The following is an 18,476-nucleotide window of genomic DNA, read 5'->3' as shown; positions in this document are numbered from 1 at the left end:
AGTGATTGCCGTATTCTAGTCTGCATCTCCCCAAGGTAATACATAAAACCTGGCCTGTTAGTGGGTCCTGAGAACCACTGGCCTAAACTCTGTCCTCTTTGCCTGTGCTAGTATTCTTTCTCTATACTGTACCAGTGTTTCTGAACTCCAGTCCTCAAGGCGCACCAACAGGTCATGTTTTCAGGCTATCCATTATTTTGCACAGGTGATTTTATCAGTTTTACTGCCTTAATAATTACCACAGACGTTTCATTTGAGAGAAATCCTGAAAACCTGACCTGTTGGGCCCCTTGAGGACTGGAGTTGAGAAACACTGCCCTATACCATAGTCACACTTCTTCTAAGGCAGGTTTGCGTCTGGTCGATGTCTGTTAGAAGCACGTTATTATAGACTTTCACATGCAGAAACCCGGATATGTCAGAGACAGCAGGAAACCTAGAGTGGGTGTATTTGGGAACACCTCTTCTGTATTACAAGCAGGTAGACAAAAGAAGATACCACTTCAACAGATGACTAAGAGATTGTAGGATGGATTCGTAACATGATAGAGCTATGCCTGGGAGAAAAAAAAAAGAAAGCCTTGAGCAGCTAGGTTGTGTCCTAGTGTGATTTTCAAGTACGATTTGCACTGCCTGTCTTCTGAGGCTGCTGTGAGCTGCATTATGCATAGATTACACATGCATTTAGGTTAGAGTATCTTCCAGCAGCCTCTCCTGAACCTTAAGAGGCTCTTGTATGTACAATATCAGGTGCCCGATCAATAAGGTCCAAGGAAGTGGCCGGTACAAGGAGGAAGTGTGAAGTGTGAGAAGAACATAAAGATCACTGAATGTAGATAAGAAAATTATGAATGCAGTAGATATGTCAGATGTGAAGAAAGTGAAAAGGCTGAACTTGGGCTGCCTCATTTGCAAACAGGAAACAAACACTGAGCGACTCTTAACTTGACCTGGTTTACAGCAACTACTCCCCAGTGCTTCCCGCCACATCACCTTATCTAGCCCTGAGCATCTTAAGAGTAGCATCCCCCAAAAATAGCTTCTCTAGAGATCCGGTTACCTTCTACGCTGCTCTCTGCCCTCGCCTTACACTCTGCCTTTTGTCAGCAATGTCACCATAGTGGACTGGGGTCTCATCTGCCCAGCTCTGTTATGGCTGAAAGTTAAAAGTAATCTTCGATCAAAACTAAGAATGATACAATACAGTTTACTGAACTCCTTGAAATCTAATTAGGCTTCATTCTCACTTGTGCGACTTGTCGTGCGACTTTGGACACATAAGCTTGCATAGCAAGTCTCAGTCCATTGCATTTAATGGCACTCGTTCAAATCGGTGCAACGTAGAAAAGGTCCCTGCACTACTTTGATGCGACTTTTGATCTGAGTTAGTGCCAGAGTGTAAAGTCGGATCAAGTTGTTCTGCAAAGGCGCACTGGAAATCGCGCGACTTTGGAGTCGTGCAAGTGTGAATGAATCCTTACAGTTTTAGTTGTATTTATTTTAAAGATGAGATCTAGGTTTGGTAACTTTGTATATACCATACCTTTTTGTGATCTTGCTGGAAATGACTGTAGTAGACACAACTAGTCCAGTGATCTCCACTAGCTTTCAGGCCCTGTGCCGAGTGGCTGACCTGCTACATTGTGAACAAAGGAAGTCTCACTCTCGGCATGGGTGCCATTCAGAAAATACTTTGCGTTTTTCTCAATAAATGCCAAGCATTCTCTGATTGGGCACGGTGGAGTGTGACATCATTGCCCTGCCTCTCCACCTCATCCTATCACAGAATGCTTTGCATTCTTTCAGAGAATGCAAAGCGCTCCGTGCGTCTGTGCCGAGCAGGCGACTTCCTATGTTCACAAAGCAGTGGGGTCCAGAAGCTAGTGGAGATCACTAGAGTAGTGGTTTCTACTACAGCGACTTTCAGCTTCTGGAATACCAACATGCCCCCCCTACTGGTATGGAAAATGCTGAAACGCACCAAAAACTCACCTTCCCATTGAAAGAAATGGAAAACATGGTAAAAAAGGGACCCCCAATGCGTTTTTTGTGCGTTTTTTGAGTCGCGTTTCCTTTAAAAACCATACCACAAACAAGGTAAAATCGTGGCAAAATCACTGTGAATTTTTGCAGCAGATCAGTGTGAAAGAAGCCTAAAGTTTTATATTTGTTTGTTGGGTTTTTTTTTTGCTATCAATATACAATCTCTTTATTTTACATGCAGACATTTAATACATGGCCAAAGATTCCTAGAGCACCATGGGTTAGTTAAAGTGGAGTTCCACGCACTTTTACAACTCTTCAGCATCCCTCACTAAACTGTGCACTGTAAACGAATTGGATATTTTTTAAATTTTTTTTTCTCAGCACCTACTGTATATCTGCTGTATTCATTTTTCACTTCCTCCTCTCTGGCCGTGGCCCATCGCATCATTTCCTGTTTGCAATGCCTTCTGGGAAGGGGCGGCAACTTCCTTTGACACTGCCGTTGCTGTGGAAACCTGACCTGAAACCTATTACACTGCTTGTGCTGCACTGAGCATGTGCGAGATCTGCAAGGATGAGATCCAGGAAGAAATACAGTCTGCCTTCAGATGCCCACACTTAAGATGGCCACGGCCTGCTGTAAGTTTATAAAATAACAAACTACTGCTATAAACCAACAAAACAGACCTTAGTTTACAGACTAACTTTACTAGAATACATTAAGCTTGTGTATTATAGGGGTATTTTTATTTAAAAAGTATAATTTCAGCCGGAACACCACTTTAATCTCACACTATGCATTTGCTAAGCAATAAGAAGAAATCTGAGCAAGGAATTTATTAATCCTTATAAAGGCGATTAAAAAAAGAATGAACAATATACATTTAAAAAAATGTAACTTTTTTTTTTTTTTTTAGTCCTGGCAATAAATGTACAAACAGCTCTTCTTTCCTCTTCATTGTGTATTGTTTCGGTCCATTACATTAGGATTTGTTAATCAGTTTTTGATAGACACTATAGAGCTAATCCATTATATTCTGAAGTTTTTGGTGGAATCCAGTGATATCACTGCACTGGAATTCCCAGGCCTGCATTCCTAGCATGGTCATTATAAGGTGTGTGTGTGTGTGCGCGTGCGCTCCTTCTTCCCCTTTTTTTTTTTAAATATGCAATGTAAGAAATAGATATGGGTGTAAACAGAAACTGTATCTCCACTGGAAAACTGAAGAGTTGTTAATGCCAGCTGATGAACTTTTTAACTTTGAATCAATCATTTAAAATGCTCTGAGGATATGATAAGGGGAAGACATACAGTTAGGTCCATATATATTTGTACACAGGCACAATTTTCATACGTTTGGCTCTGTATGCCACCAGAATAAAATTAAAACAAAACAATCCAGATTATTATTATTATACAAGATTTATATAGCGCCGACAGTTTGCACAGCGCTTTACAAGAGGGCAGACAGTACACTTACAATACAATCAATACAGGAGGAATCAGAGGTCCCTGCTCGTTAGAGCTTACAATCTAGGAGTGAGGGTCAAGTGATAAAGGTAATAATTGTGCGGGATGATCTGATGGAGAAAATAAAAGTACAGTTGTTAGGTGGGGGCTGGATAGGCTTCTTTGAAGAGAAGGGTTTTCAGGGATTGTCTAAAAGCAAGCAGAGTAGGAGCTAGTCGGACAGATTGGGATAGGGAGTTCCAGAGGTTGGGAGAGGCTCTGGAAAAGTCCTGGAGGCAAGCATGGGAGCAGGGGGCAAGGGAACTAGAGAGCAGGAGGTCTTGGAAGGAACGAAGGGAACGAGTAGGCTGGTGTTTTGAGACTAGGTTAGTGATGTAGGTGGGGGCCGAGTTGAATTTGAATGAATTTGAAGTGAAGACTTTCAGCTTTAATTCAAGGGGTTGAACATAAATATCAAGTACAAGTTTTAGGAACTGCAACCATTTTTATACACAATCCCCACATTTTCAGGTGCTCAAATGTAATTGGACAAATAAATATAATCATAAATAAAATGGTCATTTTTATTATTTTGTTGAGAATCCTTTGCTGGCAATGACAGTCTGAAACCCATGGACATTACCAAAGACTGGGTTTCCTCCTTTCTAATGCTTTGCCAGGCTCTAACTGCAGCTGTCTTCAGTTGTTTTGTGGGTCTTTCTGCATTTAGTTTTGCCTTCAGCAAGTGAAATGCATGCTCAATTGGGTTGAGATCAGGTGATTGACTCGGCCATTGCAGAATATTCCATTTTTTTCCTTCAAAAGCTCCTGGGTTGCTTTTGCAGTATGTTTTGGATTATTGTCCATCTGTACTGTGAAGCGCCGCCAATCAATGTTGCTGCATTTGGCTGAATCTGGGCTGACAGTATATCTCTAAACACTGTAAAATTCATCCATCATCTTCTGTCACTTCATCAATAAACACCAATGACCCAGTGCACTGGAAGCCATGCATTCCCATGCCATCACACTGCCTCCACCATGTTTTACAGATGACGTTGTGTGCTTTGGCTCATGAGCCTTTCCAAGCCTTCTCCACACATTTTTATTCCCGTCATTCTGGTACAGATTAATCTTAGTTTTATCCGTCCAAAGAATGCGTTTCCAGAACTGGTCTGGCTTTTTTAGATGTTTTTTGGCAAAGTCTAATCTGACTTTTCTATTTTTCGGGCTTATGAATGGTTTGCACCTTGTGGTGAACCCTCTGTATTTGCTCTCGTGAAGTCTTCTCTTGATTGTAGACTTTGACAATGATACGCCCCCCTCCTGGAGAGTGTCCTTCACTTGTCTGGATGTTGTGAATGGGTTTTCTTTACCATAGAGAGGATCCTGCAATCATCCATCAAGGTTTTCTTCCGTGGACGTGCAGGGCTCTTTATGTTGCTGAGCTCACTAATGTGGTGTTCTTTCCTCAGAATGTACCAAACTGTTGATTTGGCCACTCCTAATGTTGCTGCTATCTCTCTGATGGATTTGTTTTGTTTTTGAAACCTTACAATGGCCTGTTTCACTTGCATGGACAGCTCTTTTGAACACGTGATGGTTGTTCACATCAATAGATTCCAAATGCAAATACCACACTTAGAATCAACTCGGACCTTTTACCTGCTTGATTGATGAAGAAATAATGAACTAGTAGCCCACACCTGGCCATGAAACAGCTTTTGATTTAATTGTCCAATTACTTTTGGTACATTAAAAAAGGGGGATGGCTATTCTTAAGAGCTGTAATTTCCTAAACCCTTCCTCCAATTTGGATGTGCATACCCTCAAATTAAACCGGAGAGTGCGCACCTTCAGCCCATATCTGTTATATAACTATAGCTTGAATATGTTTTTGGTAAATACCAGAAAAAATCTAAAATTGTGCCTGTGTCCAAATGTATATGGACCTAACTGTATAATAGAGGCATTTCTTCCTTTCTTCCCCCTTAAACTGACTTTGACTTTTTTTTTTTTTTTTGGTTGAACAACTACCCAGCTTTACTCATATGTCACTAATACCCCAATTCAGGGTTACCTGCAGTAATGTATGCCAGTCAGTCAACTCCATAGATGCAATCTGCTAAATTTTATATACAGAGCATAACTTTCCCTGTAAAATTATTTTTGTTTTTGTCTCCCGGTACGTCTACTTCATTAATGTTTAGGACCACGCTTTACATTTACAGGAAAGGTGTTGTAGCATTGTGTGGTGTTCTCTGTTTCACCGAACCAATACTGGGAGAGCGTCCTGTATAATATGATGTTTTTTTTTCTTTTCAGAGACTGCGCAGTTGACCCAACATGTGTCCTGTGCATGGAGTGTTTCCTGGGAAGTATTCACAAGGAGCATCGATACAGGGTAAGCCATTAATTTTAGTTTCTTTAAAGCTGATCTTTAAGATGATGATAAAGGTATTTTTTATTTTAAAATAATAAAAAACATAATATTTTTCTTACCTGCTCTGTGCAGTGGGTTTGCACAGAGCAGCCTTGAAGCTCCTCTTCTCAGGCCCCCCCCCCCAACTCTTCTGGCCCCTCCTCTTGTCTGAGTGACCCCATAGCAAGCTGCTTGCTATAGGGGCAATTGTGCATTCCCGCTCCCGAGCCTTGCTCTTAGACACACAGAATGGGGATTGGGCCACCCCTTGCTTCCTCCTCACTGGCTGTGATCTGCGATTAAAAGCCAATCAGGAGGCAGAGACCCGGGAGAGCAGCCACTCTCATACACGTTGCTGGATCGGGCTCGGGTAAATATTAAGGGGGGGCTGTGGGGGGAGCTTATATACTGAAGGTTTTTTTTGCCTTCATGCATAGAATGCATGAAGGTAAAAAACCTACAGCCTTTACAACCACTTTAATCTGTGTATAGTTTGCTTTTCATGGTTCCTCCTTTTCCCCCTCTTATTAACATCTTCAAGTCCTTTTTAAATAAAACCTTTTCTGTTTTCATTACATATCTTATTTTAGACTCAGTGAAGTCTTCACTGGGTGTCTGTGCTTCTCTATGCAATGTAGGCAGATCATGGCTTGTGGGAGAGCCCTGCAGGGTGCTGTACATAGCTTCCTGGAGAAGTCTGTGTACCTAGGTAGACTGCATTTGCATGCAGACCTCTCTGGGTAACACCCACATGTGATGCTGAGCCCTCAGTGACTGAAAACAATGAAATCTAATAAATTAAACAGGTGGGCCGAGGACAGTCAGGCAAGGCCGTGAAGAGCTAGATGATGCTGGATGTCCTTCAGCCAGTAAATGAGGTGAACTTTATCTGACTTGCACAGCTTCTAATGCACACTGTGAGAAGATCACTGCCCATCACTGCTCTCCCCCTCCAGCACTCAGCTGACTCGAGAGCCAAAGTAAATGCACACCTGTGACCCAGAAGAGAAGAATGGCTGAAAGATCTTTGGCCATACTTATCTTTTAGGGCTCATTTCCACTTGCTGTGGCTTCAACACACATTAATCCCTTCCCGCTGAGCGTACGCAGATGTGCGTACTCGGCTTTCGGGGGTTATACCGGGATGATGCCCGCAGCTGCAGGCATCATCCCGGTACTGTTTTTTTTGAGCCGGCGATCGGCTTTCCAAATACAAGAACCGATGCGGCTAAAAGCCGCTTCAAAACATGGCTTCGGAAACAATTTTTTAAAGCTTTCTGAATGCCACTCAAAGCTCCTGTCACTAAATAAAATGGTTAGCTTACAGTCCTGTTTACACCTGCTTTTGCTTTGGCCTCACTTCAAAAATTATACTCCCTGTAGCTTTAGTTGTGCTTTAAACTGTCTTCAAAGCCTCCATAGAAGTCTATGGCAAAGCTCGCTTGAAGCCCCACCGAAGCTCCTAGTGATGCGGGGAGGAAGACAGGGTGGTGGTGCACTGCTGAATCTGGGCTCATGGAAGAGGCTGTTGCTGCCGGGTCCGTTGCTTCTCCTCCCGACAGAACAGGACTTCCTGATACCCTGATTGGCTGGGAGTCCTAAGACTGATTGGCCAGGAGGAGAAGCGGGATGACAATAGCGAATATTGATTTGCTAATGTCACACAAGTGGGCGGGCTCGGGGCACAGAGCAAGCCCGCTCTTTTTGAAGCCAATTAGAGCCTCCGGCTCTAATCACGTTCTTAAAAAAAGAAAAGAAAAACCCTTTAGAAAACCTTGCTCCTGGCGCCCTGCATGGAAATTAGGGGCCGGGTGCATGGATTAGGGGGTGCGGCGCCCCTAATGGACGGGCCGCCACTGAAATTGTGAATGATCTCTCGCTGATACAGGCCCTTGACTGTATTTCTGTGTTTTAGATGACCACGTCTGGAGGTGGAGGCTTCTGTGACTGCGGAGATGCTGAAGCTTGGAAGGAAGGTGCATACTGCCAGAAGCATGGAATGCACATCTCTGAAAAGGAATCTGAGGTAATGAGATGGGCACATAAATCAACGGCTTTTCCTCTAGTGTAGTTCTAAAAGAAGAGGAAACTATTTCTGAAACTGGATAGTGTGTCTTCATGATGATGAATGCAAGGATTTTCAGAAGGCTGGTTTACTACCTTGCCATGATAGCCCTAAATATCCTGTTTTGTAAAGTACCTTGATATTGCAAAGCGGAATCTAAAATGATTATTATCCATTAAGTCAATGTTGGCTCCTGGTGTTTCTCCTGGGTAATCTGTTTTTATAAATGTCTTCAATCTTCACACCATCGTGTTTCATACTTTTTTTTTTTCACCTGGATCTGCTCACCCTATTGCTGTTTTTTGTCTTCTTTTCTCTTTTAAAGCCGTCTAAACCCAAAAGCAAACATTTATTATACTGCAGCTTACCAATTCTTACCAAAGAACAAGCTCTCTTCCAGATATATCAGTTTACAAGCAGGAGACAAATCATTTAACACTGGCCGGGGTGATTACAATGATCGGCTTTTATTTATTATTTTTTTTTTTTTTTTTTTTTTTTATGCAAAACCTTTAACTGATTATCTAGCGTTAGCTGGAGTTTGGCTTCAATTTGTTAGTGTATCTAAATCTGCTAGTACATTTAAAGCTGGATACACACTAACACACTTTTTTTTTTCAAGTAACCAGTGGGGTAAACAAAAAAAACTGATGGATTGCTGCATCAACACAGGCAATGATGAGGCAGGAATCTCTCCTGCCGATAGATTGTATTCTGTCAGGGGAACTCCACCTACCGGGGTACACTGATCAGTGCTCGCAGCCATTGGCTGCAAGCGTTGACCAAATACTGGTTTTCCAGCATGCCTGTTTGACAGAACAGACAATGGCGTAACGGACCAAAAGTCGTCCGTCCTCTGCTGCTGTGTATACCGGGCTTAGAAGAGAAGTATACTCTGTTTCCCCGAAAATAAGACCTAGCGTGATTGTCGGTGAAGGCTGCAATATAAGCCCTACCCCCCAAATAAGCCCTAGTTAAAGTCCTTGTAGGTCTTATTTTCAGGGTAGGGTTTATTTTTGGGGAAACAGGGTAGGGCTTATTTGGGGGGTAGGGCTTATATTGCAGCCATCACCGACAATCACATTAGGTCTTATTTTCGGGGAAACAGGGTAGGATTTGTTTTCTTTTTCTGAATCATACTTACCTAGGTGGATGCTGCATCCATCCCCTGCCGGTTTTAACACCTGAGCCTGGACAGGTTCTGTGACGTCAGCCAACTACAGGCTTCAGCTGAGAACGGGTCACAGGAGTACAAAATGAACTGCAGTCCTGTGATCCACATGAGAAGTACAGTCATAGAAGCTTTGGCTGTACTTCTCCTTTAACATTCCCCCCCAGACTGAAAATGCTGCTGCCTGCTGTGCCCTCTTGTGCTCCTTCATCCAGAGTGGAGGCACGCTAATACAGGAGGTTTGTTATTGGCCAGATCACCAAGTAAAAACAGATGGAAAATTTCTAAGGCTGCTTTCACACTGAGGTGTTGGGGGCGTCGGCAGTAAAGCAGCGTTTTTTTTTGCGGAGCTTTACCGTCATTTTAGCGCTGTTATTCGTCTGCTTGCAGTGTGCTTTTAACCCCCGCTAGTGGCCAAAAAAGGACTAAAATTTCCGGCAACCGGCAGTTTGGTGGCGCTGCCCATTGCACTTTACAAGCTGCAAAGATGCTGCTTGCGGGACTTTTTTACTGTCCTGCAAGCGCACCGCTCCAACATGAAAGCACTCGGGCTTTCACACTTTAGTGAGGGGAGAGGCTCTTTACAGGTGCTATTTTTAGCGCTATAGTGCCTGTAAAGCTCCTCAGTGTGAAAGCAGCCTTAAAAAGAAAACTGATGCAACCACATCATCTAATGATTGGTAAACTGTAATATATCATGTTTTGGCTTTGGGCTTATTACCGTTTTAACTTTTCAATGCATAATTCTCTTTTCCAGAAAATTGGTTCTTCTCATAACATATCAAAAATGAGAACTTGGTTTTGATAAAGGGGATTCATTTGTTTGTTTTCCTAGCTTTCGATAATATTCTTAGAATTTTTCACCAGCACCAAAGTTCAAAGGCATCTCTTGTTTTTTCATTGTCCTACTTTTACATTCATAGAGAGCTACATAATATACCAAAGTCTGGTCCTTTTTTTTTTTTTTTCTTTTTTTTTTTTTTTTTTTTGTTCAACATTCTTTATTTGTTGTTTTCAAGGTATACAGAAAACAAAACAATCCTTACATTTTCATGCACAAAATTGTGGTCTGGACTCTACAGGATTCATACATTGACAGCCTCCAATTATAAATTGGAGCAAACAGCATATCCTCCATTCACACTTGTGTGACTTGTCATGCAACTTTGGACATCAAAATGGCATGACAAGTCGTTCCCCATGTTTTCCAATGATGACCATTCATATACTATATTTGCATAGTAAGGTTTAATAAAGACACCAGTCCATCCAGTTCAACCTGAGTGAGTGTGGGTGCGTGTCTACAATTATCCTTATTTATTGTATATATATATATGTGCATCTTAAAGTTGCAGTGGCTTCAGAGTAGTTCACCCACTACTTTGGTCCGACTTTCATGCAACTTGAGGGCCAAAGACTTCAATGTTAACCCTCAAAAGTTGAAAGTCATACCTGGATGTTATACAAGTTGTCCATTTTCACTGGTCAAAGCCCTATCCAAGTCGCACCCATCTAAAGTTGCATCCCAAAGTCTGCACAATTTTGGAGTCATACAAGTGTGAATGGAGCCTTACTGGTGACACGTCACTCCAGGAGGACCCAGAGGTCCATAACACAGAAAATACAAACAAGGAAAAGCAATCTTGTCGGACCCGTTCCAGTTGAACAGTGTAAATAAAAATCTAGCCCCTCAATCGCCAGTTCTACCACTTAAAAATGGGTGCAAAAAACAAAACGAAAGACAAAAAAAGTGTGTGTGTGTAATAAGAGATGGGTGTTTGTCTGGACCCACTGTCAGAGTTCCCAGACGTTTTAGGAAGTGTTGACTTGTCATGATGTCCTGGTACGCGGTGGAACATGTAAATAGAGTCTAATAGAACCACATTTTCCAGAAACATTTCTCCATCTTATTTGCTGAGGGAATAGTTTCCGCCATAAGGTTAATTTAATTCATCTTCGTAAAAAAAAAAAAAAAAAAAAAAAAAAGCTAATGGTTTGTTTGCAAAATAAGGGGTGCAACTCTGCAGGTGTAATAGAGAGCGCTTGTAGTGTTTCATTGACATGGGGGTGAGGTGTAGAAGAATAGCAACCGTGTAAACAGGCATTGGGACACGAGTGAATTGGAAAATCCAGTGTCCAGAAACCTTGTATAACTGGGCACGACCAGAAGATGTGGAGCAAATCTGCTCTTTTTACTTGTAGACACAGTACATTTGAAGATCCTTTTTTGTCTTTTTATCCTTGCTTTTTCCCTTTTACGCTTGTTCTGACTTTAGATTTTTTTTGGATTTTACTCAGGATCCACTTGTTCAGTTATCAGAAGATATGGTGGCAAGAGCTTACAATATTTTTGCAATAATGTTTCAATATACAGTGGATATACTCACATGGGAAAAAGAAAACGAGCTACCGCCGGGACTGGAGTGTGTGTAAGTACAAAGTCATGTCTGCCGATTTTTGCTGGCGTGCTCCTCTTAAAGAAGATAAAGCTTACCTAATACCTTGCTTCACAGGCACATAATGTTAGAAAAACACCTGGCAAAATCAGATGTTCACATATATAGTGTGTGTGTAAATTTATTTATATATATATATATACACACACCGTATTTATCGGCGTATAACACGCACATTCATTTTAAGAGGGAAGTTTCAGGAAAAAAACAAAAGTTTTAAATAAGGAACTTTGGAGCAAAATAAGGGTCAGTGCCCATCTGCAGCCTCATCAATCCACATCAATACAGCCTCACGATTGCCTTCAATGCAGCAGCCTCACCATTGCCATCAGTGCAGCCTGATTAACGTCCACCTGCAGCCTAGAGGGGACAGGGAGGGGGCGGGACGAGCGCCGACAGATTACATACAAAGAGAATCTCCTATGATAGAACAGTGATCCAATGGCGGCCCAGGAGACAGGACTTCCTATTACAGAGGCTGCCAAGTAAACAGGAGATTCTCACTGTATGTAATCTAACAGCTCTCGTCCGGCCCCCCTCCTTGTCCCCTCCGAGGCAGCTAAAATTGAAGTATTGGCGTATAACACGCACACACTATTTGCACCCGATTTTCATGGTAAAAAAGTGAGTGTTATACGCCAATAAATACAGTGTATGTATGTGTTTGTGTAATCGATAACTGTAGGAAACGTGCCAAACTGGTAAGTCGGTATCTGTAGCCAGATATAGTTTTTTGTTTGCTATGCATTTGATGTGGGCTAGATTGGGTTTTTTAATCACTGTACTGTATCACTAACTGTGTGGCAAGTTCAGAGCTCCTTAAAGAATAAGATCACCTTTTAAAAAAAAAAATAATTGCACATCTTTTTGCAGGTAAAAAATATGCATTTATTTTATTTTATTTTTTTTAATTGGGAGCCCTTTGCACTCATGATTAGCAGATTGTGGGTGTAATGCAGGGAACTTGCAGATTCTGTGTGTAAACTGTTTAGCCATACAGTGTAGGGCCAAGCAGTTACACAGGAAGAGAAAGCATCAATGAACTACATGGAGCGCTTAACAGCGCTGTGGTAGTTCATGGAGAACTACAAGCTAAGGGCCCCAAAGGCTGCTGGACCTTGTAGTTTTCTATTCACAGAACACGACCACTGTCTTTGCAGAGTGTGACAGAGAACAGATGAGCATCTAGTACCAAAATACTAGTAATGCTGAGTGAGGAGTACACATGTCCCATTTCATTTCTGATTGGTTACCTTTGGTGACCACACATTATACCTCATCAGTATTTTTTGCATGGTCATTGTGCAGGAAAAGCATGACTGCTATCTTAGGTTTTGATGACTTAGCCTCCAGTTCAGCCTTGGATTTGTAGCATTTTTGTCCTTTAGTATTTGCAAGAAGTAAAGTGATCTCTAAAGAAAATGCTAAGCAAAACAGCATTCTTCTATAATAGTGAACACCACAGGTGGCAGTATATACCTTCAGCTATAGTAGGCAAAGCATCACAGAGCTCTATACACTTTTCAGCCTGCATCGAGCAATACAGTGCAGGTGTTTCACTGACCTCGGCATGGGGAAAAGGGCATTCCTAAGCACTGACACAGACAAACATTGGTATATGCATGTGATGTGCACAGAGATTTCATTTCAAAAACTGAAGGTGTGTTTGAGCACCTTTATGTTATTATATATTGTTGGTATATGAAAAACGTAGCACGACCTATTCTGATGTGAAAGGTTTGGAATAAAAGTTTTGTTTGATGAAAAAGCCAGCGCTTCAGGGGACTGCACATTTCTTCAGGGCTCCATATAAACCGCTAAACAAAATCTCATGGCAAAATGTAGGTCCAAAAAAAACCCAGGAAGGTATTTAGAATGTGTATAGCAGAAACTTATAGAGATGGAGCTTTCCTTTGTTATAGTTTAATATTCTAGTTCACTGGTCTGCAAACTGCAGCCCTTTGCTTGCCTTTATCTGGCTCTTGGGGCACCTTTCCTTCCCACTGATACAAGGCACTATTTCGCCTACTGATAGCAATGAGGCATCATTCCTTCCACTGACATAAACAGTGGCACGAAATTCCTGCCACTTCCACTGTCCAACAATGGGAATTAAGTTCTTCCTTGACACCAATGATGGAGCACTATTCCTCCCACAGACACCAACAATAGGGTGCTATTCCTTTACACGATGGCGTACTATTCCTCCACAGGTACTATGTAATTTCCTTACTCCCAAGGCTAAAGCATTGTTGCTCCCACTGATACTGGGGCATTTTCCCCTACCACTGGCCACAGTCCGGACCCCCTAAAGTCCAAATGACAATAAACTGGCCCTTTGTTTAGGAAGTTTCTGAAATACCTTAGAACGAGGCGTCGGCAGCTGATCCCAGTCCACGCCAAGGGAGCTGACATTTCCCCTCGGCGTGTCTTCCGGGTTCGTGGCTCCGGCACTGTGAGTGGCCAGAGCCATGCGCGCGGGAAAGTTCTTTCCAGCAAGGACCTTCACAGCGCATGCGTTGCTGATGTCAGCGGCAGCATGCAAAGTGAATATCTCCTAAACTGTACAGGTTTAGGAGATATTCATTATACCTACAGTTAAGCCTTATTATAGGCTTACCTGTAGGTAAAAATACAAAAAAAGGGTATACAACCATTTTAATGAATGTTTGTTTTCTATAATCAGGTTTACTTTAAAGCTCTCTTCACACTGGCGCGGCTTCAAAGTGTGCCGACTCTGAAGCCGCTCCGTACAACTCAATTTCATTGCGGCTTGTAAACGACTTCTTTAATGGAAGTCAATGCAAGCCGTTCCAAAGTCGCCCCCAAGTAGTGCAGGAACCTTTTTCTAAGTTAGTTAATTAGATCGGTTCCATTGCACTGAATGGAACGCGACTAGTCGCCCCAGTGTGAACCAAGCCTAATAAATGATGTGGCAGACAAGCTTCTGTTTGGATATAGTGATTTGTAGCATTTTGTATTTTTCTTCCAGAGAGAAGGATGACACCTATTACTGCATGCTGTTTAATGATGAAGTTCATACCTACGAGCAAGTGATCTACACTCTGCAGAAGGCGGTCAACTGTAGCCAAAAAGAAGCCATTAGTTTTGCAACCACTGTTGACAGAGATGTGAGTTTTTCAGATTTGTGTATGTTGGTAGAACCTCTCTTTAGAATTTGACCTATTTATGCATAAATTGTCATGAATGTACTATTGAAAGATTTGGAAAATGATCTGTTGCTTTTGTCTCGTAGGGGCGTAGATCTGTGCTGTACGGGAGTTTTCAGAGTTGTGATCAAGCCAAGTCGGTCATAGTGGTGAGTGTCACATATAAGAAATATTTAAAGTGTATCTTAAAGAGGGGGTCCAGCACCCTCAAAAATGTAAAAGTCAGCTACAAATACTGCAGCTGCTGACTTTTAATATTAGAGCACTTACCTGTCTTGGGAGCCCTCGATGTCGGCACCCCAGCCGATCTTCGGATTGCCTCCCGGGTGCTGCCGCAGCCATTAGTGAAGCTTTTTTCGGCTTCACTGCTGGTTCCCTACTGCGCATACGTGAAGCGTGCTGCGCTTTCCAATTGGTACACGCAGTTCAGGATAACCTTGTCACTAAGGCGGTGTTAAACCCAAAACTAAGGATGAGCTCAGGCCTGTTCGCAACCCGCACATGCAGAGCCCACCAGGAAGTTGGCACTGCATAGCGCTAATCGCAGGCAGTGAGACATTTACCCGATCCGCAGGTGCAGAGATTGCCAAAATCTCTTACGGCTTGTGATTAGCGCTGTGCAGTGCCGACTTCCTGGTGGGCTCTGCACGTGCGAGTTGCGAACACGCCTGAGCTCATCCTTATGCAAAACCATAAATGTAATATTTTGCAGCTTACAAATCAGTTGTAGCATCTGCATTTGTTTTTTTTTCTGTTTTCACCTCGTGATCTGGCCAGTAACACACCTCCTGTAATAGAGTGCCCCTGTTCTGGATAAAGGAGCACAGGAGACACCTTTTGGACAGCAGCATTGTCAGTCTGGGGGTAATGTTAGATGTACTAGCAGATTTTAAAACACTAACAAATTGAAGCCAAACACCAGCTCACACTACAAGTACACAGGCAGGTACAGCAACAGTTTTTTTTTTTTTCTTTTTGGGATAAAGGTTTTACATGAATAAATTTTATTAAGATTTTTAGCAGACCTGTTAGTGTTAAATTGTTTGTCTCAACACTCAGCATTGCTACAATTGCAGGATAGCCTGTTGAAAAACAAAAGACTTACTAGCTAGATCACCAGGTAAAAATAAAGTTAAGAAAGCCTAAAAAAGGCAACTAATGCAGCCATCACATCTAAGAACTGGCAATAATATAATATAATAATGTTTGCTTTTGGGTTTAATACCACTTTAACTATGATACAGGTTCAAAAAGCAGAAGGGATCATCCACATACCACGCCCTCCGTCACCTTTGGGTGTGTTCATTCTTCTTACTTGGAAAACCCTTTAATCAGCAAAGCTCTTGCCACCTGGAGAGTTGCCTGACTTTCTTCAAAATGATACACCCCTACCACTTTTGATAGAGGGGAAAAAAATCGAAATGGTTCAAATAAAAAACAAAAATAATTGTGCTTTATATACTGACCTGGTATTTCTTTTTCTTTTCAGAGGAACACCAGCCGGCAGACTAAACCTCTTAAAGTCCAGGTCATGTACTCCGGTATTGTGGCACACCAGACATTTGGACTCCGAATCCTCAGCTGGCTGGGACAGATCCTTGGCTACTCAGGTATGTTTTAGTGCTTTTTAAAGGTCCAATGTCAGAGCTTACCCAGGTAGATGGCATCACTGCCCTCCATGTGACAATGTTCAGGCCTGGTGATTAGCCGCTCAGGCCTAAACATTGTCATATAAGAGAAGTTCTTTCATACCTGTAAGTCCTACTGTATTGCTCTGGAGGTGGTAAAGAAGTGCGGATCCTTGAGTATACTTTGCTGGTGGATGTAGGCTACCAGGCCCCTATTCATTGTCTGTCTAGAATTTTACAATGGGGCAGCCTTACCTCTCAGGAAAAAGTTGTGTGTCTTATTCCACCTCTTGATATAAAGCAGGGATCTCCAAACTACGGTCCTCCAGCTGTTGTGGAACTACACGTCCCATGAGGCATTGTAAACCTCTGACATTCACAGACATGACTAAGCATGATGGGAATTGTAGTTCCTGAACAAATGGAGGGCCGTAGTTTGAGGACCCCTGATATAGAGCCTCACCCTAGATAAATGATATGATATGTAAAATGAGAAGGGAAAGGTTTTTTTTTTAATGTTTGCAATTGTCAACCAATGATATGTTGCAGTTAATCCTTACATGTATGATTTATTCTGCCTCTCTCCAGATGGGCTAAGGAGAATCTTGTGTCAGGTCGGCTTACAAGAAGGTCCAGATGGTGAAAACTCATCTCTCGTAGACAAATTAATGCTGTGTGATTCCATATTATGGAAAGGTAATATTCCACAGATGTTTGTATGTACTTTTATCTCCTTTTGTAGTTAAACAGTTCAATCAATTTAAATGTGCAGGGCCACAGGTAAGCTCAAAATTGTATCACAAAGAGTGTATTACTCTACATTAAAGCTACATTACAGGTCAACATCTAAATACATATGAGAGCTGTTTTTCCTGGCAAAGGGTCTGTGATCTTGTCCATTCAGTCCTGATATTTATACATCTCTGATAGGCCCCACAGTCAGGCTAGTGGCCTGACCTGTCTCTGCTGCAGTTAGGCAACAAAGCTAGATCACCTTCCTTGCCCAGCCTGTGACGAGACCATGAAGGAGTGGCAACAGACTGATGGTGACATCCTTTAGCTCTCGTCTCCTGTCGTCATGTTTCTTATTGGTACATACAGTAACTGCAGTACATATAATTTTTTGCTTAAAGTTCAATTTTATATAAAACCTCACAAAGAGAGTCTACAAAGTAGGTTACACAAAATACCCACACATACCCTACCTGCTATTTGGCTGTTGCCAGTCTGCACCCTGCACCATGAAATTTATTAATTGCGGGCATTGGCAAAGTACACTCTCTGGCCAAAAGTTTGTGAACACCCTTTTTCACTCCACTTAGATCAGCCTCATCTGCTGGTGAACACACACAGGCTTCAGCTACAGTCCCCGCATCTTGTCTATGCCCTTTGATGTATTTCACCCTGATTGGGCTTCGTGGTAGAGATAGGCCTGGGCCATCCTGAGCCCATAATGTGATTGTGTACAGTTTTTTTGAGCGGGACTGTTTTCTATATATGTTGTCATCCTTTTCAAATGTTTGCATTTGGGTGCACAAAGGTAGCTCCATAAAGACATGATTTGGTGTGGAGTGGGGCGTGTGGCCTGTAAAGAGCCTTGACTTCCATTCTATTGAACACTTTTGGGATGAAAGCCTTTCCCGTAAGAGGAACCTGTTACAGCATAAGGGGTTGGCAATGCCATATTGTTGCCAACAGTAAAATCCTTGCTTCTGCTTTACATGCCTTAAATCTTAAAGTGGAACCGCGCTTCATCTGAGAACCACAAATAAAAAATGCTGTTTAATTCATTTTTAATATTCAAAGCAAACTCCATCATCCATCCATATCTCCATGCTTTATTTAGTTGAGGAATCACTTTGAAAAACAGCCCCTAGCAATTCTGGCTGTGGCCATCTTCAGTTAGGGCAGATAGTTCATGTAGCATTTGCTTCCTGGAATCCCTCTGCCCTTAGGCATGCAAGCAGCAGTGAGTGTGCTTAGCCCCTCCTCCTCTACTGAAGACTCCTGGGATGTATGACATTATTTGCCTAGGCGTGGGAATCAGAAAGTCAAAGAAATGTTAAAAAAAAAAAAAAAAAAGTTTCAAATAAGATATACTTTCCTATCTATTTACTAATGCTAACAG

The 18,476-nt window shown here is 42.1% G+C and overlaps 1 protein-coding gene and 1 long non-coding RNA gene across 2 annotated transcripts in view; one reads left to right on the top strand and one right to left on the bottom strand.

The window, feature by feature from the left end:
- The window catches only part of UBR2 (ubiquitin protein ligase E3 component n-recognin 2), a gene marked incomplete in the record, with an annotated part of 138,529 nt that overhangs the window by 21,581 nt on the left and 98,472 nt on the right, over positions 1-18,476 (top strand). Inside the window, 7 exon segments of the mRNA XM_073628435.1 lie at positions 5,762-5,840; positions 7,774-7,884; positions 11,393-11,523; positions 14,543-14,681; positions 14,807-14,869; positions 16,210-16,330; positions 16,937-17,044. Of these exon segments, the coding sequence (XP_073484536.1) occupies positions 5,762-5,840; positions 7,774-7,884; positions 11,393-11,523; positions 14,543-14,681; positions 14,807-14,869; positions 16,210-16,330; positions 16,937-17,044 (752 nt within the window).
- The window catches only part of LOC141140898 (uncharacterized), a 33,048-nt gene continuing 32,706 nt past the window's right edge, over positions 18,135-18,476 (bottom strand). The window contains exon 3 of the long non-coding RNA XR_012244012.1: positions 18,135-18,378. This is a non-coding gene — a long non-coding RNA (uncharacterized lncRNA). The remainder of the gene's footprint in view (positions 18,379-18,476) is intronic.

The sequence above is a fragment of the Aquarana catesbeiana genome, linkage group LG04 (assembly GCF_042186555.1).
Source record: "Aquarana catesbeiana isolate 2022-GZ linkage group LG04, ASM4218655v1, whole genome shotgun sequence".
Lineage (NCBI taxonomy): Eukaryota > Metazoa > Chordata > Amphibia > Anura > Ranidae > Aquarana > Aquarana catesbeiana.
The sequence above is the reverse complement of the archived record's forward strand: the minus strand, read 5'-3'. Positions and strand labels throughout refer to the sequence as shown.